Source organism: Vanrija albida, assembly GCF_041260175.1.
Source record: "Vanrija albida strain AlHP1 chromosome Unknown contig_2, whole genome shotgun sequence".
NCBI classification, from domain to species: domain Eukaryota; kingdom Fungi; phylum Basidiomycota; class Tremellomycetes; order Trichosporonales; family Trichosporonaceae; genus Vanrija; species Vanrija albida.
Window position 1 is genome coordinate 892383 of NW_027191421.1, and position 25789 is coordinate 918171.

The following is a 25789-nucleotide window of genomic DNA, read 5'->3' on the forward strand; positions in this document are numbered from 1 at the left end:
TATACCTGCATGTGATACCGATATGAACGCTGGGGCTGGGGTGGGTGGGTGTTTGGCACATGTAGTAGCATCGGCGCGAGTTTTGTTTGGCCTGGGGATGGTCTAGAAGATGGCGATGGGGTCGCGGAAATGTCAGACTCTATAGACGGGGAGGTGGGAGTGGGTGGCGGCTGGGTGGCTTGGCAGGGTGTCCCGGCGGGCCGGGAGGAGGGTGCAAGCTCAAGCCAATATTGCTCGAGTAAAATTGAGCGTGCCGGCGTCGCCGTGGGTATCGCGGTCGCCGCCGTGCGTCCGCAGCCGCCTACTCTGTCGGCGCCTGCCAAACGGGCTGGGCCTCGGGGTCGGACGAAGGAGCCTGCATGGTGCTCGGGGCCTCGAAGAGGTGGACAAAGTGGAGGGCGACGTAGATGATGCCGACGAGGGCGACGGCGCCGCCGCAGATCTGGACGAGGAGGTAGTTGTCGAGCATGAGGACGCCGAGGAGGATGTAGACTGGGATCGCGAGCGCGTCAGCGCGCGAGCAAGCGTGGGTTGGCGGCGGCGGGCGCAGCAGAGCCAAATCTGGCCGCCGCGGCCGCCGCCCTGCAGCGACGGCACTCACAAACACCGCGCCCGACAAACGAGTGCAGGAACGACGCGTAGCTGTGCACGAGGGCCTTTTGCTGCTCGGTCGGCGAGACGACCTCGAGCGCGAGGATGACTGCGCCGGCGCTGCGGGTGTGAGCGGGGGGCGGGGGCGCGGGGCAGAGGGCAGCGGGGCGGGCCGGCACGGCGGCGGCGGTGGAACAGCCTCAGCCAGCCAGCCAGGCCTCCTCGCGCCCGCTGCGCGGGCACTCGGCACTCGGGACTCACAGCAGCTCGTAGATGCCGATGATGATGCTGCTGAACTTGAGGTGGATGAGCGAGCCGATGCCGCCGGCAATGACGAAGCCGCCGACGGCGCTGGGGGGTTAGTTGGCCGGGGGAGGGGGGGGGGGGGGGGGGGCGGAGCGAGCGGCGAGCGGTGCGACAACGGCGACGGGGGGCGGCGGCGCGCAATACCCACGCCGACGCCGCCGCCGCCGCCCACACCACACCACACCACCACGTACATGTTGACAAGCCTGCCGTCAGCGTTTGTCCCCCGGCCCCACCTACCTCAGAAGCTCGGCCGGGTTCTGCGTGATGCGCTCCATTGTCGTGTGAGAGACTACGAGAGAGAGTGGACAAAGTCAAGACGCTGGCCACGACACTGTGCCTTGACAACCAACCGCCCGCCCGCCCGTCGCGATCGTCCCGGCGCTGCCGTGGCTGGCAATGACGGAACGACGCCAACGACACGTCCACTCAGGGAAACGACACGTGCAAAAAGTCGGGGCAAAGTTCAGGCTCGACACAAAGTTCAAGTTCAACACCAATGCATCCTCCTCCCTCTGGTATAGTCTAGTCGGTGGATCGGTGCATCTACCACAGGCCACCGCCCGACTGCAGGGGTCAGCACACACCACTGCACACCACCACGCACAGTCTGCTGCGCCTGGCGCTTGCCGCCGGTAGGCGCACGGGCAGCCGCGCGGTCCTCCTCGGTCTCATCCTCGTATCCGCCGAACACTGCCATTAGCGCGCCTCATGCACCCCGTCCACGCCCGCCGCACTCACACACCGAGCCCATCTGCGACTTGCCACCCGGCCCCTCGCGGACCTTGCGGGTCGGACGGAAGCCAGCAGGGGCGTTGCTGACACGCTCGCTGGTACCGCAGATTAGACGCCCGCATCACCTCCCCAACTCCCCCACTCACTCCGCCTTGGAGGCCGCCGCAGCGTCCGCCTTGGCCTCGGCGCCCTTGACCGCGTCGTCAATGTCCTCGATCGTGGCGCCGCCGTCGACCTCGGGCTCGACGTGCACCTTGAGGTGCTGCATGCGGTCGACCTCAACGTCGACGCCGCTGCCTCCGTCGGGGGGAGGCGCGAGCGACAGCGCGTCCGCCTCCTCGTACTCCTCGCCGTAGATCTTGAGGCTCTGCTTGCCTCCGGGAGGGTCAATCACCTTGCGCGTCGTGCGGGGGCCGTTGCTGCCCGACGCCTTGTCCTCGGGCTTGGTGGGGTCGGCGATCTCGGCCTGCAGGGTTGGGTCAGGGTCGCGGGCGGTGACGGGGCGGCGCAGACACGCACCTCGACGAGGTCGGCAACAGCGGCGTCGGTCGCAGCCTTGGAGAAGCGGCCAAAGGTCGCGTACTCTGGGGGCGGGTGTCAGTCTGGGTGGGGCGGGGCCGAGCGGCGCGGCGTGACCGCGACCGTGGCACGGTACTAACTAGGCTGTCATGGTCAGCAACCGATCAACTGTCCCGCTGCCCCGTGCCCTGCGCCACGTACCAGCTTCTGGATCTCGGTGAAGTTGGTGTTGACGGTGAGCTGGCACGACCTGGGGTGGGTGTGAGTGCTGGGGTAGCAAGATTCGAACAGCACCTACTTGAGGAACTCGAGGAGCGAGCGCTTGGAGAAGACGATCTTGTCGCTGGCGAGTGAGCTTGTCGCCACCACGTGAGGCCAGCTCGACTCACTTGTCCCAGTTGAGGCCGCCTGGGGGGTCAGCACAAACGCCCGCCCGCTGCGCGTCACACTCAACGCACCAATGGTCGCGCCCCTGCCCGTCAGCGTTCGTCGCCAACCAACAACTCACCAAGTCTTGGGGTCCTCGAGGTCAAAGGGGTGGATGGGGGTGAACTCGAGGCTCTTGTTCTGCCTGGGGCCGTCAGCTCGTCCACGCCCACACACGCACTGCTGGGCCGCGCCGGACATGGTGACTATGTGCTGTTGTGTACGTTTGTTCGTTGTCTTTTTTCGACGAGCTCGACGACTGCTGCAAGCCCATCTCGTCAGGCCGATCGGCATACGCGCTCAGGGCGTTTGCTCCCGCCACCCCAGATGAGCGACCGTGGGAAAGTGTTGAAATCATGACGCAGAAGTTGAGCTCGAGGCGAGGTCTGCACAACTGCTCGCCGCTCTCACATTGCTCTGCACCACACCCCACGCCATGCGCTACGCCGTCCTCGTCACCGGGCCCGCGGGCGCCGGCAAGTCGACCTTCTGCGCAAGCCTCATCACCCACGCCAACACGCTCGGCCGCCAGGTCCACCTCGTCAACCTCGACCCGGCTGCAGAGCGGTTCGAGTACCAGCCCGCCGTCGACATCCGCGACCTGATCAGCCTCGAGGATGTCATGGAGGAGCTCGAGTTTGGGCCCAACGGCGGGTTGGTGTACTGCTTTGAGTGGGTATTGTGGCTGGTGCAATGTTCTCGCTCGGCGCTGACGCGCCTTCCTCGCAGGTACCTGCTCAACAACCTCGACTTCCTCGAGGACGAGCTCGGGCAATACGAAGACGAGTACCTCATCATCGACTGCCCCGGCCAGATCGAGCTCTACACGCACATCCCGCTGCTCCCCCGCCTCGCCCAGTTCCTGCAGACGCGGCTCGGGTACCGCACCAGCGCAGTCTACCTCGTCGAGTCGCAGTTCATGCAGGACAAGGCAAAGTACTTTGCCGGCGTGCTGTCCGCCATGAGCTGCATGCTCTCGCTCGGCATCAGCATGCTGTGCCTCATGAGCAAGATGGACCTGGTCAAGGACGACAAGGGGCGCGTGCGGCGCGAGGTCGGGCGGTATCTCGACCCCGACCCAAACCTCCTGCTCGAAGACGTCAACAGCCAGACCAACCCCAAGTTCCACAGCTTGAACAAGGCGGTCGTGTCTTTGGTGTGTAGATCCCAGAGGCCCCGCTGACGCCCCAGATAGAGGACCAGAACATCGTGTCCTTCCTCCCGCTCGACGTCGCGTCAGAGGACAGCGTAAACACCATCCTCAGCCACATCGACAACATGATGCAGTACGGCGAGGACGAGGAGCCAAAGGTTCCAAAGGACATGGACGAGGGTGAGTGGCCTGCCCTGTCCCGCACGCTGCCCTGCACGCGCACTGACCCCACCTCAGGCGACTTTGACGACTACTAGATGTACACTGTACACACCACCAGCAATGCATGTACTATCACACTGATTCAGCATCAAGCCTCGAAAACTCTTGTATCCTAGTTTACACAGCGGGGTAACGATTAAAATGGAGATGGGTATCAGCCCTGCCTCGAGTACCGCGCCCGCGCGGTCAAGAGGCGTTCGGTTCGGAACCGCTCGTACACGACCTCGCGCGTCGACATGCGCAGCCACTCGGCCGCGTTGACGACGGCATCGCGGACCGCGGGGAAGTCGCTGTGCGCCGCGTCGGCGGCATCGGCCCGGCCCCACCGGAACGTGCGCGTGAACCCGGGGCCGGGCTCGGGCGAGAAGACGGCAAAGGGGAGGTCCTTGTTGGCGTCGAGGGGCGAGGTCACGCCTGCCGATGTTGGGGGCTCCGAGTTCTCCTCGTCGTCTTCGTCGGCCTCGAGGTCCTGTGGCGGGCGTCAGCGTGGCGCGGCGTGTGGCGTCGCGTGGGAACCCACCAGCCCCGCGCTCAGCACGCCGTACGCGCCGAGCGGCTCGCGTCCGAAGACGGCTGCGAGATCCTGCTTGACTGCATCGCGGCACGCATTCAGCTGGATCGTGGTGAGTGCGTCGGCATGCGTGAGAACCGGCATGACGTTTGCGCGGATCGAGAAGCGGCGGATCTGGGAGATGAGATTAGCTGGGCCAGGGGGAGCCCACTCACCGCCTCAATGTCGTCGACGCCGAGGCGCGCCTCGAGCTCGGTGTGGTCGGGCTCGAGGTCCGACTCTGGTCTCGTGTCGGGTGCCTTTGTGGGCGAGGGCTCTGCGACCATGTCCCAGTCGACCTCGACGGGCGGGGCGGGGCAGAGGATGGTGCGCGCGTCGATGAGGTAGATGACGAGGTGGACCATTTCCCCGCCGTCCGACTTGCGGCGGACGACCTTGCGCTCCTCGTCGAGGAGGCGGCCGAGGCGGTCCTCGATCATGCCGAGGAGCGACGAGAGTGCCTTTGCGCGCGTGGTGGTCGTCGGCAGGCCGGGCGTGTCGAGGAGCACGAGTGCGCGGCGCTCGTCAGCCGCCACGACCTCGTGGCGCACGATCGCCGTCGTCGGCGCCGTGCGGCCGCCGAGGCGGTGCGTCGCTGGGTCGAGGACGGAGGTAAGGGCTTCGATGAAGCTGGGCGGGGTGTGGTGTCAGCGCTACGTCTCCGTCCTGCTTCCACCACCACTGCGGCCGGCCTCGCTCCACCGCGCCCCCCACGCCACCCCCACTCACCTCGTCTTACCCGCCCCCGTCGTCCCCGCGACGATCACGGTCAGCGCCGCGCCCTTGCGGCCGTTCTTGCGGGGGCGGGCCTTGGGCGGCAGCGGCGCGGCCACGACCTCGGGCGAGAAGGGGCGGTGGAAGTCGGGGTTGCGGCCGGACGGGTCGCGCACGAGGCTGGGCGCGCGGCCGCGCGGCGAGAGCGGCAGCGGCGGGGGAGCCGCTCCGCTGGGACGGCCGAAGCCAGGCGGCATCGAGGCCCGTGCGGGGTTTGCGCTGAGGCCCTTTAACTGGCCCGGCTGGAGCGTGTTGCGCGGGTTTGGCGCTGCCGGCGGCGTGTTGCCGTTGTTGCTGGGCCCGAGGGGGGTGACTGCCTGCGCGCCCCAGGCCGCCGTGTCGATCAGCGGCGTGGTCAGGTCGGGGAGCGAGAGCTGGGCGAGCGACGGGACGGGCTCGGGCGGCGGCTTTGGCGGCGCCTTGCGGAGCAGCGATATGGGCATGGCCGTGGTGTGGGTGGTGGTGACGTGTGGATGGGGGCGGGGGCGGGTGTGTTGTTGTTGTGGTGAGTCGTGGACGGGAGAGAGCGTGAAACGGGCCGAGAGGTACGTCGAGGGTCGAGGTGTGAGGTACGAGGACAACAGTGGGGGGTGGGTTGTGTTGTGGTGGGTGTTGGCCGCCGGTTGCCTTTGCGACGAGGGTCCGTCACGATGCGGGGGGGTGCAGCGGGGGGTGCACCGTCCCAGTCGCCAGTCAGTCGCCGCCGCCGCGCGACCGCGACGCACACCAAAGGTATTGCTGCTGCGTGCCGCCGTTGAGCCGCCGCCACTGCCTGCCGCCAGGCCCCCGCTTAGGCTCTGGCTCTGCGTCCTCGCGTTTCACGCCAGAGATTACGACACGCCCACGCGACTGGTAATGTGGCGCCGGCGCGCGCGAACGAGCGCCCCGTGGCGTCGGCCCGCGCCCGCCCGCGCGGGAGTGGTGGTCGGGAGCGCATGGGCGAGCATGCAGAGCTAGCTTGCTCGGATGCAGGCTGGGTCGAGCATGGCAGCCCGAGCAGCACGCGCCGAAGCGACGCCGCGACGTCGCCACCGCCGCGTCGCCGCCCACTCCTCCGACACCCAGGGTCCGACTCAACTTGAAACGCGCGGCGCGGCCCTGGCCCCTCGACCCTTGTTTGGATCCAGTCGTCGCCCGTCCGTCCGTCCGTCGCGCCGTCACTTCGCAGTGTCCCCGCACTCACGTCTTCAAGACGGACGGACAACGGACATCAGGTCGCCCAGACAAGGCCGATACGCCCAGCTAGCACTCAGTCCCCGGCACACGTCCTGACGCACGACACACCGCCCACACCCACAAGCACAACGCTGGCCACGCGGCCCCCTCATGTCTGCTACGCCACTCCCCATCCCTCCCTTTGCCCCCCCGCCGTATCATCCGGTGCATGTCTAGAGAATGTAGTACTAAATGAGGGTGCAGTTCGCAACCGCCTTTGTGCGCACCTAAATCGTGCACGTCAGCTCGGCGTTCGACACCAGCGCAAGGCCGGCACCAAGAGCCCAGCCAAGCTCGACACCGTTGAGCTTCTTCTCGACCAGCAGCTCGCGGTCGTCGCGCAGCTCGTAGCCGAGGCCAAGAAGACCGTTCATGTACGTCAGGTCGAGGCAGTACTCCGGGCGGTCGTGCAGCTCGTCCATGACCTCCTTGTCGTCGCCCCAGCGCTTCTCCCACTCGGTGGGTCCAGCGCACACAACCTTGGCGAGCTTGTGCACGTCACCAACGTGCACCTTGCCGTGCTTCTTGCCAAGCAGGGGCTTGAGGCGGTCGGTAAAGTATGACAGGGCAAGGAGCTTGCCGTTGGGGAACGTGTCGAGGAGCGAGGGCTGGTAGACGCCGTTGAACGAGCACGGCTTGACCTCGCACACGGCGTCCTTGGCCATGACGAGCTCGACAATGCGGTTGCACGCCTCAAAGCCGCCGTTGCCGCCGTGCATCGTCACGTTGACAGCCGAGCGTCCAGGAGGGTCAAGCTCGATGCGGCGCTTGGTGCCGAGCGACAGGCAAGGGTTGGCAATCTCGTCCTCGGCAGAGAGCTTGTCCCAGTCGACGTGCGTCTTGGCAAACGTCCAGGTGAAGGCGACAAGGTTGTGCACCGAGCGGCGAGCGCGCATGAGGCCGTAGTTGAGGTACGAGTGCTGGTACAGCACATACTTCTTGCCGCCAAACTTGAGCTCGTAACGGTGGTCGCCCTCGTGCATCTGCGTCTCGTTCTCAAACTTGGGCTCAAAGACAATCTGGGTAGAGGCGCCGCCAAGGTCCATGACGGCGAGCGTGTCGTCCGAAGTAGCGCCCTCGCCAATGTTCTTGAGGAGGTAGTTGGCCGTGATCCATGCGTAGACACCCTCGTCCTTGCCCTCCATGATCTCGATCGTCTCCTTGCTCTTGCCGACCGAGAACTTGTACTTGGTCTCGAGGCGGTGGCGGACAGCGGCGAGGATGGCCTCGGACTGGGCGGCGCCCAACAAACGCAGGCCGGCGGTAGCCTTGACCTCGACAGGCGAGCAGTGGTGGAGCGAGGGGGGAACGACACGGATAGCCTCCTCAAGGAGCGGGTCGAGCGACTTGGCGGCGCCCTCCGAGTCGTCCTTGAACGACGAGAGACCAGGGTTGAGCATCTTGAACGTCTCGTACTCGAGCTGGGGCGACGCCTCGCAGTTGTGGAACTTGTACACGTGGATGCGCGAGCCCGTCGAGCCGGCGTCAATCGTCAGCGCGTACTGGACGATGGGCTTGTCGGCGATGAACGGCTTGGTGCAGTAGGTAGTCGACGCTGCGTCCTTGTCCGTCTCGAAGCTCGTGGGGTGGTTGCCAGCGTGAGCCGGCGTCTTGCCCGGCGTCTCCTCGTTCTCCTCATCCTCGTCGTCGAGAGGGGGCGTCGACTCGTGGTGCGGCTTGGACTCGGGCGTGGGCTCAGGCTTGGACTCGGGGACCTCGTCGTCCTCGTCGTCGGCCGGCGGCGACACGGCGCTGTCCGATCCGGGCTTGTTGTGGCTGCCGCCCTTGAGCTTGTGGTCGCCGGGGAGGATGTCTGGCGACTTGTAGATGCTGTTGTCCTCGACCTGTGGCTCGTTGAGGCTGCTGTCGTCGTCGACATGCGGCTTGCTGTCGTGCTCCGGGTCGTACGTGTTGGTCTCGTCGTAGACTGTCACGCTGGACGCGGGCTTGGAGAAGAGCGTCCAGCCAAACAACGCCAGCACAATCGTGGCGACGCCGAGGATGAGGTACCGCTTCCACGCCGTCAGTCCGCCGCCGGCGCGCTTGCGCGGGTTGGACGACGTGGGGAGGGGTGTGTACTTCCTGTTGGAGAACATGTCTGCAGGAATGGTTGCGGGTGGCTGTGCCGCTGCTGTTGCAGGGGCCGAGGGGGAGGACGAGTTGCGGCGCCTGCGGAGCGAGGCGAGCGGGTCGGGGAGGTGGGCGAGCGGGCGCTGGGGCGGCGTCGGCGGCCGTGTGCTCGACGGGCTCGGGGTCGGCGAGCGCGAGGTGAGGGGGGAGGAGAGTGCAGACGGCGACGGCGCGGTGGGGCGCTGCGACATGCACTAGTTGGGTGTGGAGGGGGGGAGGGGGAGAGAGGGGGGCACGGCCTGTGCGTGTTAGCCGAGCTGAGACTGAGCGCGGGCGAGAAGTTGAATGAAGAGGAAGAGGGAGGGAGGCGAAGTTGAGAAGATTGTGTGCTGGCGGGTGGCGGCAGTCGCGCAGTCGCTGCAACCTCGGCGTCGACGCCTACTCCCCATAGCGCTAAGGGAAAAAACGTGCTCTGGCCTCGGTCTTTACGCCGCGCGCGCGTTCGGAGCAGAGGGAGACGCAGAGCACAGACGTGGGGCAGGGGACTCTGCTGATAAAGAAGACACTCACCTCACTCAAAAAGCTGATGTACAACAGGGGGATAAGTGGAAAGAGTAGAGAGACAATGCCAGACCAGATATGCTGCATGCAGTCGCCCCTCGAATCAATTGCGAGCCGTACCGTAACGTGGCAACAGCCGTTGCACCGGCTGCACCGCCAGTCAGCCAGCCAGTCAGCCAGGCCCGTCCGACGCGCGGGTACTTTAAAGAATGGCCCTCGGGAGTGAAAGCTTGGCGGGAGCCCTGCTCGCCCTGCCTGCCTGCCTGTTCCTCACTGTTCCCGCGACGTGCAAAAATGAAAGGGCAGGCAGGATCGACATACACCGGGATTCGTACGTCACTGGCGACTCCTATGCTGTCGTCGCCACTTCTGATGCATGTGCTTCTTCTACTACAGAGCTGTTCCTTGCGTGGGGACATGTCGCAAGCCGCTACGGCCGCTACCACAGACGGCACTGGTCCTCCTTGCGAGGGTTCATCTGTGTTTGGTCAGCAAAGTGCATCCCCACACAGCAGCCACACGCCACTCACCTTGGTGCCAGGCTTGCAGCCGAACGCTTCGTGGAACGCAGGAAGGTTGCGCAGGGTGCCAGTCGCGCGCCAGATGCCGGGCGAGTGGGGGTCGGTACGGATACGCGCAATGGCCGTGGCGGGGCGGACGAGCGTGGCCCAGATACGGGCAAAGCCGAGGAAGAAGAGCTGGTCTGGCGTAAAGTCGAGGCCGGGGAGGCCGACGTCGTTGAGCTTGAGCGCCTTCCAGGCGGCGTGGGCCTGCTGCAGACCAGAGTCGGCAATGTCCTCGCCGTTGGTCAGGTTGCCGTTGACATAGACCTTGTTGCCCTCGGCGTCGAGCATGTAGTACTTGCTGTACTGGCGCGCAATGCACTGCGCACGCTCGTCAAACGCCTTGAGCGTAGAGTTGGTCCACCAGTCACGGAGCAGGCCTGGGGAGTTAGCACACTATCCACATCCCCCAGTGCCACTCACCATTCTCGTCGTACTGCGCTCCCTGGTTGTCGAACGCGTGAGTGAGCTCGTGGGCAGCGACAGCACCAAAGGCGGCGTAGCGGAGGTACTCGGGCCAGTGGATCGAGTAGAACGGAGGCTGGAGAATGCCCGCAGGGAAAACAATCTCGCCATCGGGAGGCGAGTAGTACGCGTTGACAGTCTGCGGGTTCATCAACCAGCTGTCGCGGTTGCGCTTGCGACCCAGGCTGAGCCACGCGCGCGAGTTGTCAATGAGGGACGACTGCACCACAGTGTCAAAGAAGTTGCCCTTCTTGACGTCGAGGCGCGAGTACCACGCCGCAAGACTCTCCGGCTTGGTCGTGTCGGGATAGAGTGGGTATCCGACCTTGGGGATGATGGCCTTGGCCTTCTTCTGCGCGGCCGTGGCCGACTCCTTGTCCATCCAATCAATGTGGGGGAGCTTGTCGTGGAATGCGGTCACGATCGAGTTGATAATGTCCTCGCCATCCTTCTTGGCCTCGGGCGAGAAAGCGACATTGACGTACTCGCGGCCAGCGATGAAGCCAACAAGGGCGTCGACCCAGCCGAGGCACACGTCCTGGCGGTTCTCCTCGGTGCCCTTCTTGATGCCCTGGAGGGCCTCGGTCAGGCGACGGACGTGGCCACGGAGGGCGACGTCGGGGCCGAGGGCGGAGGCGTAGGTAAGGGCAATCTTGGTGACAAAGTAGGCCGACAGTACATGGTCGGGCGTCTTGGCAACGAGCTTGGAGATCGACTTGAGGTACGGAGGGTATGTGACGGTGATAGTCTCAGGGTAGAGGCGAGGAGCAAACGTCGACAAGTAGCCGGGGAGGTCGATGAAGGGGAGGGCCGAGTCCAGGTCCTTGGACTTGTAAGGGTTGTTGGCGTAGTGCGGGTTGCTAATGTACTCGGGGTCCGCACCCGCCTTGACAAGCTTGGTCTCAAAGTCGACGACCAGGCCCGCGAGCCTGTCAATGCGCTCCTCAAACGTCTCGTCGGGCTCGTCGTCGTCGCCACCCTTGTCGTCATCTCCCGGCCAGGGCCAGGGCCAGCCGTCCTGGGTAACGTCGCCAGCAAGGTCCGAGATCAGGCTGCGCTTAGTAGCAGACTCCTGGTCCTTGGCAATCTCCTTGAGCACACCGGTGATAACCGAGTGGTACAGGTCGACGACAGGCGCCTCATCATAGTACTCCTTGGCAGGGAGGCCACCGAACCCTTGGCTGAACAGGAGCGCCTGAATCTGAGAGTCGTTGCCGGCAGAGTCACCGTCGATTTCAAAGTTGAACAGCGTGTCGACAGACCGGGCGTCCAGGAAGGCGAGGACGGCGGTGATCTTGTCGCGACGCTCCTTGTCAACGGGCTCGGGCTTGAAGTCGATCGCCTCGGACGACGCAGGAATGGCAGAGGAAGAACCGCGGAGCTCGCCGCGGCGCTGGGATTCGCGAAGACGCGCGTTCCTCTCGGCAGCAGCGACAAGGCGCTCGGGGATCGTGTACGACTCGTCGTACGCTCCGCGCCACCAGGCGGCATCAACAAGCGAGTCCGCCTTGGGCAGCGGGTTGATGTTGAAGTCGGCAAACTTGTCAACCACAAACTTGGCAAGCGGTGAGAACGGCTCGAGGCCAGCCTTGTTGAGCGTGTCAATGTCCAGGCAGTTCTGGTACACGGTCTTGAGCTTGCGGCGGTTGGACGCGTCAGCCGACTTGTCCGAGTTGTTGTTGTCGATCGAGTCGAGAATCTTGGTCAGGATCTTCTTGTTGTTGTCGGCGACGGCGTGGAACGAGCCATAGATGCCGCGGTCGGCGGGGATGGTGTTGGCGTCGAGCCAGCCGCCGACGGCGTACTCGTAGAAGTCGTCGCAGGGGTCGGCCGAGGTGTTGAGAGACTGGACAATGGAGGCGGCGACAACGACACAGTCGGACGACGTGCAGACGGGCTAGGCGTTAGCGCTTCCCTGCAGGCTCTACTCACAGCTGAGGGTTTGCCCGTGGGCTCGCCGCCAGGCGGGACGGTGCGCGTCGCGGTCGCGGTCGTCGTGTAGGTCACCGGGTCGCCATGCTTGGAGCGCTCCTTCTTGAGCGTGTGCTCGGTTCCGGCAAAGAGACCGATAAAAGTCGCCGAGATGATGAGGAAGAGAAGCGCGACGGCGCCGAGCACCTTCTCGAGACGCGTGAGCGGGCGGGACGGGTCGTAGACGCCGAGGATCTTGCGCTGCTCCTGCTCCTGCTGGTCGTCATCGCCACCAGCGAGAAGAGGCGCATGCTCTGTGTGTGTAAGCTGTGCTCGTGTGCGCGCTGCTTACCTTCGTCTGTCGATGGGCGTGGCTCGGCCATTGTGATGTGATTGTAAATGTCAAGACGAGTCGAGGCGTCGTTGTAATTCACCCCTTCCTTCCCAGGGCATGACGCAGTTGTAACCGCATGGCTACTTGCACTATGACGATCGAGCACGCCGATAACGTAACGAGTGCCACACTCATCGACGGCGGCGGCAAATGCCACGCGACGGGGGAAGGCAAGGCGCAAGACGCGTCGGGGACTGGATTGCACTTTGGGCCTTTGACGCGTCGCGCAAGGCGCGCCTCGCGCCAATGTGTGTCGCTCGCCCCCTCCGCCCGCCCTCGCCTCGCACCCTCTCCCACCCTGTCATTTCCATCTCGACATTACATTGTGTATCTTCTTCACTCACTTGTTGACACAAACAACACATCATGTCGTCGCCCTATCCGACGCGCCTCCCGCCATCCTCGACCCCAGGCGGCACCCCAGCCGCATCCTCCATCCCCACCTCGCGCCCAGTCATCGACCCGCTCGCCTACGAGGACGTGCGCGGCCTCGGCGGATCGCGTTTCGACGACGAGGAGCGCACCGGCCCCGTCGAGCCGACAGACGAGGATGCCCGGCGCGCACCCCGCCGTACTGTGCGCCAGGACCCAGACAACATCACCCGCGTCAAGGACAGCACCGGTGACAAGGTCATGGAGAGCTTCCAGATGTTCTTGGAGAAGTGAGACCGCGATGTGGGTAGCGGTGCTGACGTCCCAGCTTCACAGACAACATCGACTTTCCAGAGACGCCGCGCTCGCTCAGCGGCGCCGCACCCGAGGAGAGCAAGACGTACATCGACCAGATCAAGGCCATGAAGGACTACGAGTTGACTACCCTGTACATCGACTTCACGCACCTCCTCGAGCGCGAGGAAATTTTGGCCGACGCGATCATGGAGCAGTACTACCGCTTCCTGCCCTACCTTCGCCGCGCGCTCCAGAACCTGGTGCGCAAGTACGAGCCAACGTACCTGTACATGTCGGCAACGTTCTCCGACCTTTCTGCGGGCAGCACATCAACGTCGTCGCTCACGACGCGCGAGTTCTCAATCGCCTTCTACAACCTCCCGCTCACCGCGGGCATCCGCGAGCTCCGTATGAAGACGGTCAGCAAGCTTATGAGCATCTCGGGCACCGTGACCCGTACTTCCGAGGTCCGACCCGAGCTCATCAGCGGCACGTTCCGCTGCGAGGAGTGCAACACAATGATCTACGACGTCGAGCAGCAGTTCAAGTACACCGAGCCGATCAAGTGCCGTAACCAGACCTGCAACAACCGCAACGCGTGGCAGCTCAACATTGAGCAGTCCAAGTTTTCCGACTGGCAAAAGGTCCGCATCCAGGAGAACGCCAACGAGATTCCTACCGGAAGCATGCCGCGGTCGTGAGTACGAGAGATACGGCAGGAGCTAACAGGCCAGTCTCGATGTCATTCTCCGTGGCGAGGTTGTTGAGCGCGCAAAGGCTGGTGACAAGTGCACGTTCACGGGCACGTTCATTGTCGTCCCCGATGTGTCCCAGCTCGGCCTCCCTGGCGTGACGACTGAGATGATGCGCGAGAACCGCGGTCGCGGCGAGAGCGGTGTCGCGAGCCAGGGTGTGTCCGGTCTCAAGGCTCTCGGTGTCCGTGACCTGCAATACAAGACTGCATTCCTCGCCTGCATGGTCCGCAACTCGGACGCTCGTGCCGGTGCCACCGATGTTCGCGCCGACATTGCCGAGAACGGCGAGGAGACGCAGGAGGACTACCTCAACACCCTCACCCAGCCCGAGATTGACGAGCTCGACGCCATGGTCCACAGTGACAACATCTACCAGCGTCTCGTTCAGAGCATCGCCCCGACCGTCTACGGCCATGAGATTGTCAAGAAGGGTATCCTTCTCCAGCTTATGGGTGGCGTGCACAAGCAGACCCAAGAGGGTATCCACCTCCGTGGTGACATCAACGTGTGCATCGTTGGTGACCCTTCGACCTCCAAGTCGCAGTTCTTGAAGTACGTGTGCGGCTTCCTTCCCCGAGCCGTGTACACTTCGGGCAAGGCGTCTTCCGCTGCCGGTCTCACCGCCGCTGTCGTCAAGGACGAGGAGACGGGCGAGTTCACCATCGAGGCTGGTGCCTTGATGCTTGCCGACAATGGCATCTGTGCCATTGACGAGTTTGACAAGATGGACGTTGCCGACCAGGTTGCCATTCACGAAGCCATGGAACAGCAGACCATCTCGATCGCCAAGGCTGGTATCCAGGCCACGCTCAACGCGCGCACGTCGATTCTCGCCGCCGCCAACCCCGTCGGTGGCAGGTACAACCGCAAGCAGTCACTCCGTGCCAACGTCGCCATGTCGGCACCTATCATGTCGCGTTTCGATCTCTTCTTTGTTGTCCTCGACGAGTGCAACGAGACGGTCGACTTGAACATCGCCCGCCACATTGTCAACGTCCACCGCTTCCGTGACGATGCGATCGCGCCAGAGTTCAGCACCGAGTCGCTTCAGCGCTACATTCGCTTTGCGCGTACCTTCTCGCCCAAGCTCACGCCCGAGGCGTCGGCTGTGCTCGTCGACAAGTACCGCCAGCTTCGCCAGGACGAGGCCGGGCCCGGCAAGTCCAACTTCCGCATCACGGTTCGTCAGCTCGAGAGCATGATCCGTCTGTCCGAGGCCATTGCTCGTGCCACTTGCAAGCCCGAGATCACTCCCGCCATGGTTCAGGAGGCGTACGGCCTGCTTCGCAAGTCGATCATCCAGGTCGAGCAGGACGACGTCACGCTCGAGGACGACGACATTGCGCCGGCGGCTGTCGACGAGGCAATGGACGAGGACGCTATGGACGCCGCCGACATTGCTGCTCTTGAGGCGGTCGAGTCGAGCAACGCGGCTGCCGCGTCGTCGTCCAGCGCCGCCCCGGTCCCTGCCCTGCGCCGCAAGCTGCAGATCTCGTACAACCGCTACATGGAGATCATGAACCTGATCGTCCTCCACCTGAACGATGTCGAGACAACAACCGACGAGGGCGGCGTCGAGCGCGAGGAGCTCATCGAGTGGTACCTCGAGCAGAAGGAGCACGAGTTCGAGTCGGTCGACGATCTCGACAAGGAACGCGAGCTCATCGGCAAGGCGCTCAACAAGCTCGTCAAGGACGAGTACCTGCTCGAGATCCGCGGCGAACTGCTCGACGGCCTGGTGCCCTCTGCCGAGGAGAGCGCCGAGTCTGGCTCGTCGGACAAGGTCCACTATGTCATCCACCCCAAGGTCGATTTGTCCGACCTGTCGTCATCTGCTCCTGCCACTGCGTGATCTGATCTTGTACCTCTTTGTATTATGTTGATGCTATACGTTACATGCGAGATGCTGTTATGCTGTCTACTGTGCTGCGCTGCGCTGCTCTACGCCGACGGCTGCTCCTTGTCCTTGAGGCCCTGTTCCAGTCCCTGCAGCGTGCGGACAAGCGCGCCACCACCAGCCTGGGACAGGACGCCGATGAGCTGGCGGCCGGGCTGCTCGAGCAGGCCGACGAGCTGGGCGCGGAGCTGGTCGAGCTCCGGGAGCTTGGACACGTCGGCGATGGCCTCGGGCGTGACGAGGCGGTTGCCCTCAAGGACGCCAGCGACGAGCTTGAGCGTGGGCTGCTTTGCGTCCGGCTCGGCCTTCTTGACCTTCTTCAGCGCCTTCTCGATCGCGGCGAGCACGCCAGAGAGGTACCGGGGCGAGAGGGTTGGCGAGGTGAGGAGCGCAGCCTGGCCGGTGAGGTGGGGGGCGAGGGTGGCCTTGGCGCCCGTCTGCCCAGCGACGACGTTGCGCAAGAGACCCGTCCTCGCGATCGTGAGCGCTGCGCGCTCTGGCGCAGCGTCCTCGGGTGCGGCGTCCGCCGGCCGGGGAACGGGCACCGACGCGATGGCATTGCGCAGCACGCGCGAGTCGGCGACGCTGAGGTTGTCGTGCGTGAAGAGCAGGAGCAGCTGCGAGCGGTCGAGCAGGTGGCCGTAGTAGGTGTGCAGGAAGGCCTTGCGCTCCGTGTACGTGCGGGCCTCGGTGGCGGCAGCGGCGGCGGCGGGCGCGGCCGACGACGAGGAAGAGGCGACGGCCGCGTCGGCAGCCACCGTGGCGTACCGTCTCACAGCGTGCAGCGAGGGCCGGGGCGGCATGGCGAGTGCGATGGGTGTGGTGGTGAGGTCGAAAAGTCGGATAGCGACGAAGTTGAGCGCGTCGAGCCGAAATCGGGCGGGGTGACACGTGTAATTGAGATCGGCGGGGGTAAATATATCACCCACCAGGCTCAACGTCACCCTGGGTGATGGTTACGCGTCTGCAGTGGTGCTGGCTGATTCCACTGACGTCGATTGTCATTGACTTGACTTGCTCTTGCAACACCCACACCCACACACCACACCACAATGGACGTCGACCAGCCATCATCGTCCACCGTCTCGCCCCTCACCTTCCTCGAGAAGCAGGAGGCGGCCGCGCCGGCCGCCCTCCAGCCGTCGTGGACAAAGATCCGCACGACGTACGAGAAGAAGTAGGTGCGCCGTCGAGGGCAAGCTGACACATAGGCTGTGGCACAACCTCACCGTCTCGCTCGTCGAGTTTGTCTTCCTCCCCGGATCGGGGCCGTACCAGATCGAGCTGTTTGACAAGTGCGTTGGGCCGTGTGGAGCAGAGCTAACGCCGCGCCAGGTTCATCACGACCATCGAGTCCAAGATCAACGCGCTCAAGCTCGTCGAGATTGCGCGCCGCGTCGGGCGCGAGTACTCTGAGCCCGATCTCACGCTCAAGTTCCTCCAGTCAGTCCACTCGCGCCTCGCGTCGCCCTACCCCGTCGCCGCGACAGAGGATACGCCCGCCGTCCCCGCCCCGCCCCCGCCCGCGACCGAGGCCTTTGCCCTCTCGCTCTCGTCGATCGCGTACGCCCAGCTCCTGCTCGGCGACCTCGCAGGCTGCAAGAAGAGCCTCGACGAGTGCGAGAAGCTTCTCAGCGAGCAGGACACGGTGGCCCCCGTCGTCAACGCCGGCTACTACGCCGTCGCCGGCGACTACTACAAGGTCAAGGCCGACTACGGACCATACTACAAGAATGCGCTGCTGTACCTCTCGTCGGTCGACGTCGACCGCGAGCTCACCCCCGAGGACCGCAAGGCGCGCGCACACGACCTGTGTATTGCCGCGCTGCTGGGCGAGACAATCTACAACTTTGGAGAGCTGGTGAGTGCCGGTGACTGACGCACTGGGCGGGACGTGCGCTGACGCACCCAGCTGCAACACCCTATCCTCCAGACACTAGACGGCACCGAGTACGGGTGGATCAAGGACCTGATCTCGGCGTTCAACGCCGGCGCGATTGGCAAGTTTGACTCGCTCACCAACCACTTTGCGTCCGAGCCTATCCTGGCCGAGTCGGTCCCCTTCTTGCGGCAAAAGATCTGCCTCATGGCGCTCATCCAGGCGGCGTTTGAGCGTCCCCGCGACGGCTCGACCCGTCTCATGACGTTTGAGCAGATTGGCGAGGCGACGAGGCTCCCCGTGCAGGAGGTCGAGCACCTCATCATGAAGGCGCTGTCGCTGGGTCTGATTCGCGGTTCCCTCGACCAGGTCTCGTCGACAGTCGACATTACGTGGGTCCAGCCCCGCGTGCTCGAGGGCTCGCAGCTCGACACGCTCGCCGAGCAGTTTGGCCACTGGACCGACGCTGTCGGCGAGACGGCCAACGGTGTGCAGGGGCTCGAGCACGGCGTGGTGGCCAACGGCCTCGTCCCGGCCGCTCTGGCCTAGGCTACGCCGGCGTAGAATCTCTTGTGTGTGGCACGTAGGCAGTGGCGCAGTGGCAGCAGTAGACAATGTACAGCATGGCAGAGACATATGCATCTCCGGCAGTAATGTGCTTTAAAGGTTACATGTGTGGTGGCTACAGGGGGCGGTAGCTGTAGCCACGGCTGGCTTTGCCCGGCCCACCACCACCAATCTCTCGCTGCTATCTCTGACTCTACTTTCTCACACCAGATTCACCCGTCCCACACTCAGAACCCCCGTCCCCTTCCACGGCCGCGCGCACGGAATCCGCCGCGGAACCCGCGGCCGCGACCGCGCCCGCGGCCACGGTTCATGCCGGGGACGTTTGTGCGCTTCTCGCGGACCGTGATGATGCGGCCGCGGAACGACGACTCGTTGAGCACGAGCGCGTTCTGCACAATGCTGGGGTCGGCAAACTCGACGTAGGCGTAGCTGCGAGTGAGTCAGTGCTGCTAGCTAGCGCAGACGTACCCCTTGGGGTGGCCGGAAAACTTGTCGCACAGGATCGTGACGCGGTTGATCGTGCCGCACGCCTGGAAGTGGCCCTGGATCTCCTCTGGGGTCGCGCCGTAGTCGACCTGTGGCGTGAGCGCTGCACCGAGCGGAGCGGGAGTTGGGGAGCGGGGAGCCGCAGGTCGGCAGGTGATGGGCGGGGACGAGAGGCGAAGCCGCTGGAGGAACGAGGCTGGAGGAAGCGCGGAGACCTCGCCGCCACGGCACTGGCGCTACCGAACCACAACCCTCGTACCGGGCCTCAAAGCACACCGGCACGCCGAGCGCACCAGCTCCACCGCCAGCGCGCACCCTCGCCTCGCCGGGCTCGCCCCGCCCGCCGGCTCGCGGCACTCGCGACTCACATTGCCAATGTACACGCTGCGCGCGTCCACCGCCGCCGGCGCCTCGTCGTCCTCCATGCTCGCGTCGGGCTCGGCCTCTCCGCCCTCAGTCGGCTCGGACTGGGCAATCTGCGTCGTCAGCGCCTGCCTTGCCTGTCCGAACACCACACCAACTCACAGTGTTCTTCTCGGCCTCCATCTCGGCGAGGCGCGCCTGCATGCGCTTGAGCTCCTTCTCGTCAGCTTGCCCCCGCACGCCACCCACCTCGTCCACGTCGACCGACCCGTCCTCTATCCTCGGTGACGACTCGCGCTGCTCTGCCATGGTGTGTTGTAGTTGACAAGTCAATACGCCGCATCAAGATTGACGTAGTGGAGGGATTGCCACGCCGGCGAATGGCGTTATAATCCCGGGTGCGTGGGTTCGGCCGTCACCCAGGAGTGTGCAGAATCGCTGGCTGGGGGTGAGACTCTGCCAGCACTCGGCCAGCTGCCCCTACGGAAGCAAACGCCCAACCACCCCGCCCCGCCCCGTCCTGCTCCGTCGTCGTCGAATCGCCATCCTCAAGCTCTTCATCGCGCCCACTCACCTCTCCTCCCCCCCCCTCCCCCTCCTCTGTGCGTACAGCCGCCGCCGCCGACGCCGCCCCGCCGCCACCACTGACCCCGACGCCAGCACCATGTCCGCCATCCGCTCCGCGTCGGCCAACGTCGACTGGTCCAAGATCTACTCTGGTCTCGGCCTCAACAAGGGTGCGTGATGCCGGCCGGGTCGGCGTGTTGTTGCCGTGCCGAGTGCGAGATGGGTCGACTAGGCCTGCCTTGCCTCTCGGACTCGGGCTCGCTGCGCTCGCCTGCTAACACTGCTGCAGAGACCCTCGCCGAGCTCCAGGCTTTCCGCGCGCGCAACACCGCCGCGTTCAACAAGGCCGCCGCCATCAAGGCTACCGTCCCCGAGATCGACCTTGCCCACTACAAGTCGGTGCTCAAGGACCAGTCGGCGGTCCAGCAGGCCGAGAAGGTGCTTGCCGAGTTCAAGCCCGCCGACTACGACGTGTCCAAGTGGAACGGTGTCGTCGACGCGTTCGAGGGCAAGGCCCTCGAGGCCGCCAAGGCGACCGTGACCAAGATCTCGGCCGAGGAGGAGTCGCTCAAGAAGACGCTCTCCAACATCCAGGACGCGCGCCCCTTCGAGGACCTGACCGCCGCCGAGGTCGGCCACGCCCGCCCCGAGATCACCAAGGCCGTCGAGACCATGATCAAGAAGGGCAAGTGGACCGTCCCTGGCTACCGCGAGACTTTCGGCGAGTTCTCGTTGATGTAAGCAAAACAACAACATCGCCGCATTGTAGAAAACGCAGGGGCATATGCATCTGTGAGGAAGCGAGCGTGCGTAGCACGCGAGCTGGCGAGGGAGGCTGGGGCCGGGGTACGGGATGGAGAGCGACGCGGAGGGGTTGGGCCGCGGCGCCGGGGGACGCCGACGCCAGCGGCGCACTTGTCGTCGTCCGCGCAGCGGGGCGGCGGGGGTGTCGGCAGCCCCGTAGCTTGAGCAAGACGAGACGAGACGCGGCTGCGATGATTGTCAAGGACGGTGTCGTCATGGCGAGCGAGGTAGAGTGACAACCGTCCCGTCGAGTTCGTGGCGTCGAGCATGTGGCACGCGGCAGGCGACCATGACCCGAGCGGCTGGCACTCTGCAACTCTTAGGCTGCTCACTCGACATGCCGTCTGCACTGGCAGCAGTGTTGTCGACGGGTGGAGCAGCTCGGTGCATCGTGATGTCGTCCCCCGCCCAAGGCCCTCGTCTGCGCTCTGCCGTTCGCCCTCCCGTCATCGCGACACCGCCATGTAATAACTCGTGCATTACGGTACTACGCTACTTTTCTCGTGCTGCACAGCACAGATACGACGGATGCTGGTATGGATACTAGCACGCTCCGTGGTGCCCGGCGCGCCGACCCGCCCCTCGCAGGCCTGCCAACGCCGACTGGCACCATCCCCCGCTGCTCGCTGCTCGCTGCTCGCTCGCTTCGCTCGCATCACAGCTCACGCCCTCACACCTACTTCATCTGGCGCTTCTGAATCTTGCGCATCTCGCGCTTGCGCTCGAGCTCCTCGACCTTCTTGAGCTCCTTCTCCGAGAGGTTTGCGCGCTCGGCGCGCTTCTTGGCCAGGCGCTTGTCCTCGGCCGTCTGCGCAGGCGGCTCGTCCTCCTCGAGCTCCTTCTTGTACTTTGAGTTGAGGCTCGCGTCGACCTCGACACGCGTCTTGGCAATCTTGCGCGCGACCTCGGCCTTGAGCAGGCCGGGCTTGCCCTCGAGGTCGGCAATGTTGAGCGCGACCTGGAGCCACGCGTTGACGGCCGCCTCCTGCGCCGCGTTGGTCGGCTTGTACACGGCCAGCGCGACCTCGCGCGCCTTGTACTCTGGCTTGAGGGCGCCGCGCGCCGGGCGCTCAGACGGCTGGTCCGTGATGATGAGGTACTTGAGCACGTCGGCAGCCACGGGGTCGGCGAGCACCTCCTTGACGCCGACGTTGGGCGTCTTGAAGACGACGTCGTTGACGTCCGAGTGCTCGGAGAAGACGGTGTGGGTCACGGGCACGGAGGCAGACTCGTGGAGGCGGGGGAAAGACTGCGGGGTTAGGCTCGTCCGACCAGAGACTGTCCCAACTCACCAAGTCGTAGCGCTGCTCCTTGACCTTCTTGAGCGAGTTCTTGTTGACGAGCGCCCACACGCCGAGGCCCTCGCCCTGGAGACCGGCGTTGCCGCGGCCGAGGGTGAGGTTGAACACGAGGCCCTCTCCGACGTCGTACGTGGGCTCGATGATGGACCAGGTGAGCTCGAAGAGGAGGGTCAGGATGTCGTGGTACGGGAGGAGGGTGAGGGTCGCGTGGAGCGCGAGGACGTTGCGCCGGCCGGTCGCGTACAGCAGCCAGAGCGCCGAGCTCGACGCGGTGGGCGGGCGGACGAGCGTGAACTGGGACTTGATGAGCGCGGTGTAGGGCTCGTAGCTGGGTGGGTGTCAGCGAGGGCGAGGGTGTGGAGAACGGTGAGGCGGGGTGCGATGGGCCGGAGGTGACCTCGAGCCCGCCGAGGTCACCTCCAGCCCACCCAGCCCGCCTACGGCGGTCGCGAAGCCCACTCACAGCTTCTTTGCCCGGCCCGTGTTGTACGCCTTGCCAAGGAGGTGGAGCACGACATAGCCGCCCAGCACAGCCAGCATGTACGCTTCAAACTTGAAGGCGGCGGGGCGGAAGGCAAACGCCTTCCAGCGGTACTCTACGCCGTCGTAGTCGCGCGAGAGCTGCTGCGGGGCGGTGGGCGTGAGCTGCGCGATGGCCTGGAGGATGCCCGACATGGTGGTGTGGTGGACAAGAAGGACCGATGGACAGAGATCGAGATGCTCGATGCGGGGCAGAAAGTGGACGAGAGGGCCAACCGCCCAACCGCGAGCGAGTGGCCGCGGCCCGGCCCTGAGCCGAGGCGGCCCCGGTCACTCGCTTTCTATTGGTTTCTGCGGCCCTTGACCTAGGTGGGGGCTCTGGCTGCTGCAATGGCGTGCGCGGGGGTTGGGCGGCGCGGCGGCGACGGACAGCGCACAGTGCATGCTGCGGCTGGGGGACAGGGGAAGATTGATGCATACGGCGGGTTTGCGTAGCGTCAGCCAGCGTGGCGAGGCTGAACGCGCTGCTGGCTGAAACTATTCAGAGCCACCACCACTCACCATCACTCGCCCGATTCCAGCACTCGCATTCAGTCATGTCGGCCCCACAATCCCCCATCTTGCGTGATGCCCAACGACCCTCTTCACAGATTAGATTCCACAACATCAGCTCCGCCCCAGCCACTGCAACATAATATTCGTGTTGGTGCCACGCTTCGGCCGCTGCGTTCATTTCCAGATTCGCTAGCTAGTTCCTACAACCACCTAGGCCGACGCGGCAGTCTCGCCGAGGCGAGGTCCGACGTCGAGAAGGTGCGTGAGGCGCTTCTCAGCAACCTTGATGGCCTCGCCGGGCACGACGCTCTGGGCGCCCTTGGCAAGCGACGCAGGCGCAGTGCCGTCGGTCAGGCCGAGCTCGGCGTCCGACCAAACCTGCTCGACAGGCACAGCGTTGGGCGCACCGACACCGGCACGGCCGCCAAGAGCAACCCAGTCAGCCTCACGCTTGAGGTTGAGCTCGTTGAAGATCGAGTCAACCGACTCGACGAGGTGGGCAACCTGCTCGTGGGTGTGGCCGGGAGTGGGCGTGATGCGGAGACGCTCCTCGCCCACGGGGACGGTGGGGTAGTTGATCGACTGAACGTAGATCTTGTGCTTGGAGAGGAGCAGGTCCGAGGCCTCCTTGGCGAGGGCGGCGTCACCGACAAGCACAGGGATAATGTGCGAGGGGTTGGGGACGACGGGGATACCGAGGTCCTTGAACTGGCCCTTGACCTCGCGAGTGTTGAGCTGCTGGAGGCGGCGGTCGCCAAGGAACTCGCGCTGGTAGGCAATCGAGGCCTGGGCACCAGCGACAATGGCAGGAGGAAGCGACGTGGTGAAGATGAAGCCCGGGGCGTACGAGCGGACAACGTCGACCATGTCAGACGAACCGGCAATGTAGCCACCGACGACACCGTAGGCCTTGCCGAGGGTGCCGGTGATGATGTCGATACGGTCCTGGACCGAGCGACGGACGGGCTTGTTGGAGCCGCGGGTGGCGTAGTGAGCGGCAAAGTCGAGGTGCTCGGCGACGCCGGCACCAGTGGGTCCGTACATGCCGACGGCGTGGACCTCATCGAGGAAGGTGATGGCACCGTACTCCTCGGCAAGGTCACAGATGCCCTCAATGGGGGCGACCGAACCGCACATCGAGTAGACCGACTCGAAGGCAATGATCTTGGGCGTCTCCTTGGGGACAGTCTTGAGCTTGGCCTCGAGGTCGGCCAGGTCGTTGTGCTTGAAGATGACCTTCTTGGTGCCCGAGTGACGGATGCCCTGGATCATCGAGGCGTGGTTGAGGTTGTCCGAGAAGATGACGCAGCCGGGGAGCTTGGCGCCGAGGGTAGCAAGACAAGCGTCGTTGGCGACGTAGCACGAGGAGAAGACGAGGGCGGCGTCCTTTCGGTGGAGACCAGCAAGCTCGTCCTCGAGCGAGAGGTGGAGAGCACCGTTGCCGGCAATGTTACGGGTACCACCGGCACCAGCACCGTAGCGGTTCAGAGTCCGGGTCATCGTGTCAATGACAACAGGGTTCTTGCTCATGCCGAGGTAGTCGTTGGAACACCAGACGTCGACCTCCTCGGCCGTGCTCTTGGTGTGAGCAACAGGGAACTTGGCCGCCATGCGGTTAATGTTGTTGAAGTAGCGGTACGACTTGTCCTTGTGCTTCTTGTCGAGCTCGCCCTGGTAGAACGTCTCGTAGTCAAAGCCAGAGGCGGGGGCCTTGGCCGAGGGCTTCTCGACGGCGGCGGCCTTGAGGTCGGCCTCGCGCTGAGCGATGGACGCGGCCTCGCTGGCAGCCTTGGCGTGGGGGCACTTGCCAGTGGGAGTGCCAGCAGGGTTGAAGGGAATGTCCTTGCTCTGGGCCGTTGTCAGCACGGACGTTGCAAAAATCAGACGTGGCGGTAGGTCGGGTGGCTATTTACCCGACGCAAAAAGCGCTAGGCAATCAAGTGCTGCTCACCTTGTGGATCTGCTCAACGTCGCGGTTGCCAGCGACCGAAGCGTAGCCGCGGGCGGCGGCACGCTTCTTGGCCATGAGCTGGGGGCCCATCATGGGGCACTGGATAGCCTTTGCGGTGAGGGCGGTGGCGCCCGTGCTGGCACCGACCGAGGCGAGGTTGCGGAGGGTGGCCGGGGTCGAGTGCCCGAGGAAGGGGCAGACCGACGAGTAGCGGAGGAGGTTGGAGACGTGCATGATGTGTCTGGGGGTGGTTTCAGGTGTGTTTGGTAGGTAGTGCGCGCGTCGATGAGCCTCTGAGTGGTGTTTACAAGAGGGGAAGGGGTGATGGAAGGAAGAGGGTGTGATGTGGAAAGCGTCGTGGGGTGTTAAGAAGGACGAGACGGGGGAGTGCAAGGGAGTAACTGGCAGCGATCTGGTTGGTTGGCTCTGGCTGTGGACGGGGGCCGAGCAGAGCATCGAGTAAAATGGGAATGGCGCGGGGGAAGGCGCGGCAGGCGGCAGGGGGGGAAGGCAGGGAAGGCTCTGGCCGGCCGGTAGACGGAAGCAGATTCGCTTACATCCAGGGTTGCACAGCCAGAGCGGCCCACCCCACGGTCGCACACTGTCCGCTCATGGCTCATGTGTCAAAACCTGCAAATCAACGACCAGCCAACCAAGTCTACGCATATACAAATCCGACGGCAGGCTCGAATCAAGGTCGATTCCGATGGACTCGACAGCGCGGCAACTGCCCGGGGGCATGTACGCTACCCCCCGGGCCTGACGAGCCTGACTCCCCGCACATCCCAACGGTTGAGACACGCTGCATGCCAGAGATAGGACACCAGTACGCGCGCGCTGAAACGCGTCGACCGTGACGGGTCCTATCAGTAGAGATGTCGCGTCCGACTTGTGTGTCGATGTGACTTGCAAGGAGGTGCAGGGAGCGGGCGAGGCACCGAGCCACCTTGCCTCGTTGCCAAGGCTGGCCGCAGTAGTCGGTGGCGCGTGTCCGTCCAACGTCCAACGGTATGCGCGCCAATAGTCAAATACTCGGCTTGGCTGAGGGTTCGGGTTG

At 64.6% G+C, this 25789-nt stretch overlaps 13 protein-coding genes across 13 annotated transcripts; 4 read left to right on the forward strand and 9 right to left on the reverse strand.

Annotated features, from left to right (window-relative positions):
* Positions 1 to 301: 301 nt before the first annotated feature.
* Q8F55_001986 (uncharacterized protein) lies at positions 302 to 1402 on the reverse strand (the record flags this gene model as incomplete). The annotated part of the gene is made up of 4 exons (XM_069350597.1): positions 302 to 492; positions 602 to 711; positions 853 to 942; positions 1395 to 1402. 4 exons carry the CDS (start codon positions 1400 to 1402, stop codon positions 302 to 304), a joined length of 399 nt encoding a protein of 132 aa, XP_069210983.1.
* Positions 1403 to 1443: 41 nt separating this feature from the next.
* Positions 1444 to 2778, reverse strand: Q8F55_001987 (uncharacterized protein; the record flags this gene model as incomplete). The annotated part of the gene is made up of 11 exons (XM_069350598.1): positions 1444 to 1464; positions 1505 to 1590; positions 1639 to 1727; positions 1779 to 2098; positions 2152 to 2216; positions 2349 to 2401; positions 2450 to 2494; positions 2541 to 2559; positions 2610 to 2623; positions 2660 to 2722; positions 2759 to 2778. 11 exons carry the CDS (start codon positions 2776 to 2778, stop codon positions 1444 to 1446), a joined length of 795 nt encoding a protein of 264 aa, XP_069210984.1.
* Positions 2779 to 3013: 235 nt separating this feature from the next.
* Q8F55_001988 (uncharacterized protein) lies at positions 3014 to 3987 on the forward strand (the record flags this gene model as incomplete). Its single annotated transcript, XM_069350599.1, has 4 exons — positions 3014 to 3249; positions 3307 to 3733; positions 3769 to 3910; positions 3968 to 3987. The coding sequence occupies 4 exons, from the start codon at positions 3014 to 3016 to the stop codon at positions 3985 to 3987; spliced, it is 825 nt and encodes a 274-aa protein (XP_069210985.1).
* Positions 3988 to 4106: 119 nt separating this feature from the next.
* Positions 4107 to 5719, reverse strand: Q8F55_001989 (uncharacterized protein; the record flags this gene model as incomplete). Its single annotated transcript, XM_069350600.1, has 4 exons — positions 4107 to 4421; positions 4473 to 4637; positions 4679 to 5132; positions 5232 to 5719. The coding sequence occupies 4 exons, from the start codon at positions 5717 to 5719 to the stop codon at positions 4107 to 4109; spliced, it is 1422 nt and encodes a 473-aa protein (XP_069210986.1).
* A 999-nt stretch (positions 5720 to 6718) lies between these two features.
* GDA1 (Guanosine-diphosphatase) lies at positions 6719 to 8812 on the reverse strand (the record flags this gene model as incomplete). Its single annotated transcript, XM_069350601.1, has 1 exon — positions 6719 to 8812. The coding sequence occupies one exon, from the start codon at positions 8810 to 8812 to the stop codon at positions 6719 to 6721; it is 2094 nt and encodes a 697-aa protein (XP_069210987.1).
* Positions 8813 to 9561: 749 nt separating this feature from the next.
* On the reverse strand, positions 9562 to 12444 carry Q8F55_001991 (uncharacterized protein; the record flags this gene model as incomplete). Its single annotated transcript, XM_069350602.1, has 5 exons — positions 9562 to 9600; positions 9653 to 10065; positions 10109 to 12047; positions 12083 to 12375; positions 12414 to 12444. The coding sequence occupies 5 exons, from the start codon at positions 12442 to 12444 to the stop codon at positions 9562 to 9564; spliced, it is 2715 nt and encodes a 904-aa protein (XP_069210988.1).
* A 377-nt stretch (positions 12445 to 12821) lies between these two features.
* On the forward strand, positions 12822 to 15731 carry MCM6 (MCM DNA helicase complex subunit mcm6; the record flags this gene model as incomplete). The annotated part of the gene is made up of 3 exons (XM_069350603.1): positions 12822 to 13117; positions 13156 to 13821; positions 13859 to 15731. The coding sequence occupies 3 exons, from the start codon at positions 12822 to 12824 to the stop codon at positions 15729 to 15731; spliced, it is 2835 nt and encodes a 944-aa protein (XP_069210989.1).
* Positions 15732 to 15820: 89 nt separating this feature from the next.
* On the reverse strand, positions 15821 to 16579 carry Q8F55_001993 (mitochondrial 54S ribosomal protein uL10m; the record flags this gene model as incomplete). The annotated part of the gene is made up of 1 exon (XM_069350604.1): positions 15821 to 16579. One exon carries the CDS (start codon positions 16577 to 16579, stop codon positions 15821 to 15823), a length of 759 nt encoding a protein of 252 aa, XP_069210990.1.
* A 249-nt stretch (positions 16580 to 16828) lies between these two features.
* On the forward strand, positions 16829 to 18204 carry RPN9 (26S proteasome regulatory subunit; the record flags this gene model as incomplete). Its single annotated transcript, XM_069350605.1, has 4 exons — positions 16829 to 16953; positions 16988 to 17071; positions 17112 to 17637; positions 17689 to 18204. 4 exons carry the CDS (start codon positions 16829 to 16831, stop codon positions 18202 to 18204), a joined length of 1251 nt encoding a protein of 416 aa, XP_069210991.1.
* Positions 18205 to 18449: 245 nt separating this feature from the next.
* Positions 18450 to 19383, reverse strand: Q8F55_001995 (uncharacterized protein; the record flags this gene model as incomplete). The annotated part of the gene is made up of 4 exons (XM_069350606.1): positions 18450 to 18654; positions 18694 to 18800; positions 19080 to 19187; positions 19237 to 19383. 4 exons carry the CDS (start codon positions 19381 to 19383, stop codon positions 18450 to 18452), a joined length of 567 nt encoding a protein of 188 aa, XP_069210992.1.
* A 355-nt stretch (positions 19384 to 19738) lies between these two features.
* Positions 19739 to 20382, forward strand: ATP7 (ATP synthase d subunit; the record flags this gene model as incomplete). The annotated part of the gene is made up of 2 exons (XM_069350607.1): positions 19739 to 19811; positions 19931 to 20382. 2 exons carry the CDS (start codon positions 19739 to 19741, stop codon positions 20380 to 20382), a joined length of 525 nt encoding a protein of 174 aa, XP_069210993.1.
* A 739-nt stretch (positions 20383 to 21121) lies between these two features.
* Q8F55_001997 (uncharacterized protein) lies at positions 21122 to 22421 on the reverse strand (the record flags this gene model as incomplete). Its single annotated transcript, XM_069350608.1, has 3 exons — positions 21122 to 21694; positions 21738 to 22074; positions 22210 to 22421. The coding sequence occupies 3 exons, from the start codon at positions 22419 to 22421 to the stop codon at positions 21122 to 21124; spliced, it is 1122 nt and encodes a 373-aa protein (XP_069210994.1).
* A 570-nt stretch (positions 22422 to 22991) lies between these two features.
* Positions 22992 to 24966, reverse strand: HEM1 (mitochondrial 5-aminolevulinate synthase; the record flags this gene model as incomplete). The annotated part of the gene is made up of 2 exons (XM_069350609.1): positions 22992 to 24629; positions 24733 to 24966. 2 exons carry the CDS (start codon positions 24964 to 24966, stop codon positions 22992 to 22994), a joined length of 1872 nt encoding a protein of 623 aa, XP_069210995.1.
* Between the last annotated feature and the right edge of the window lie 823 nt (positions 24967 to 25789).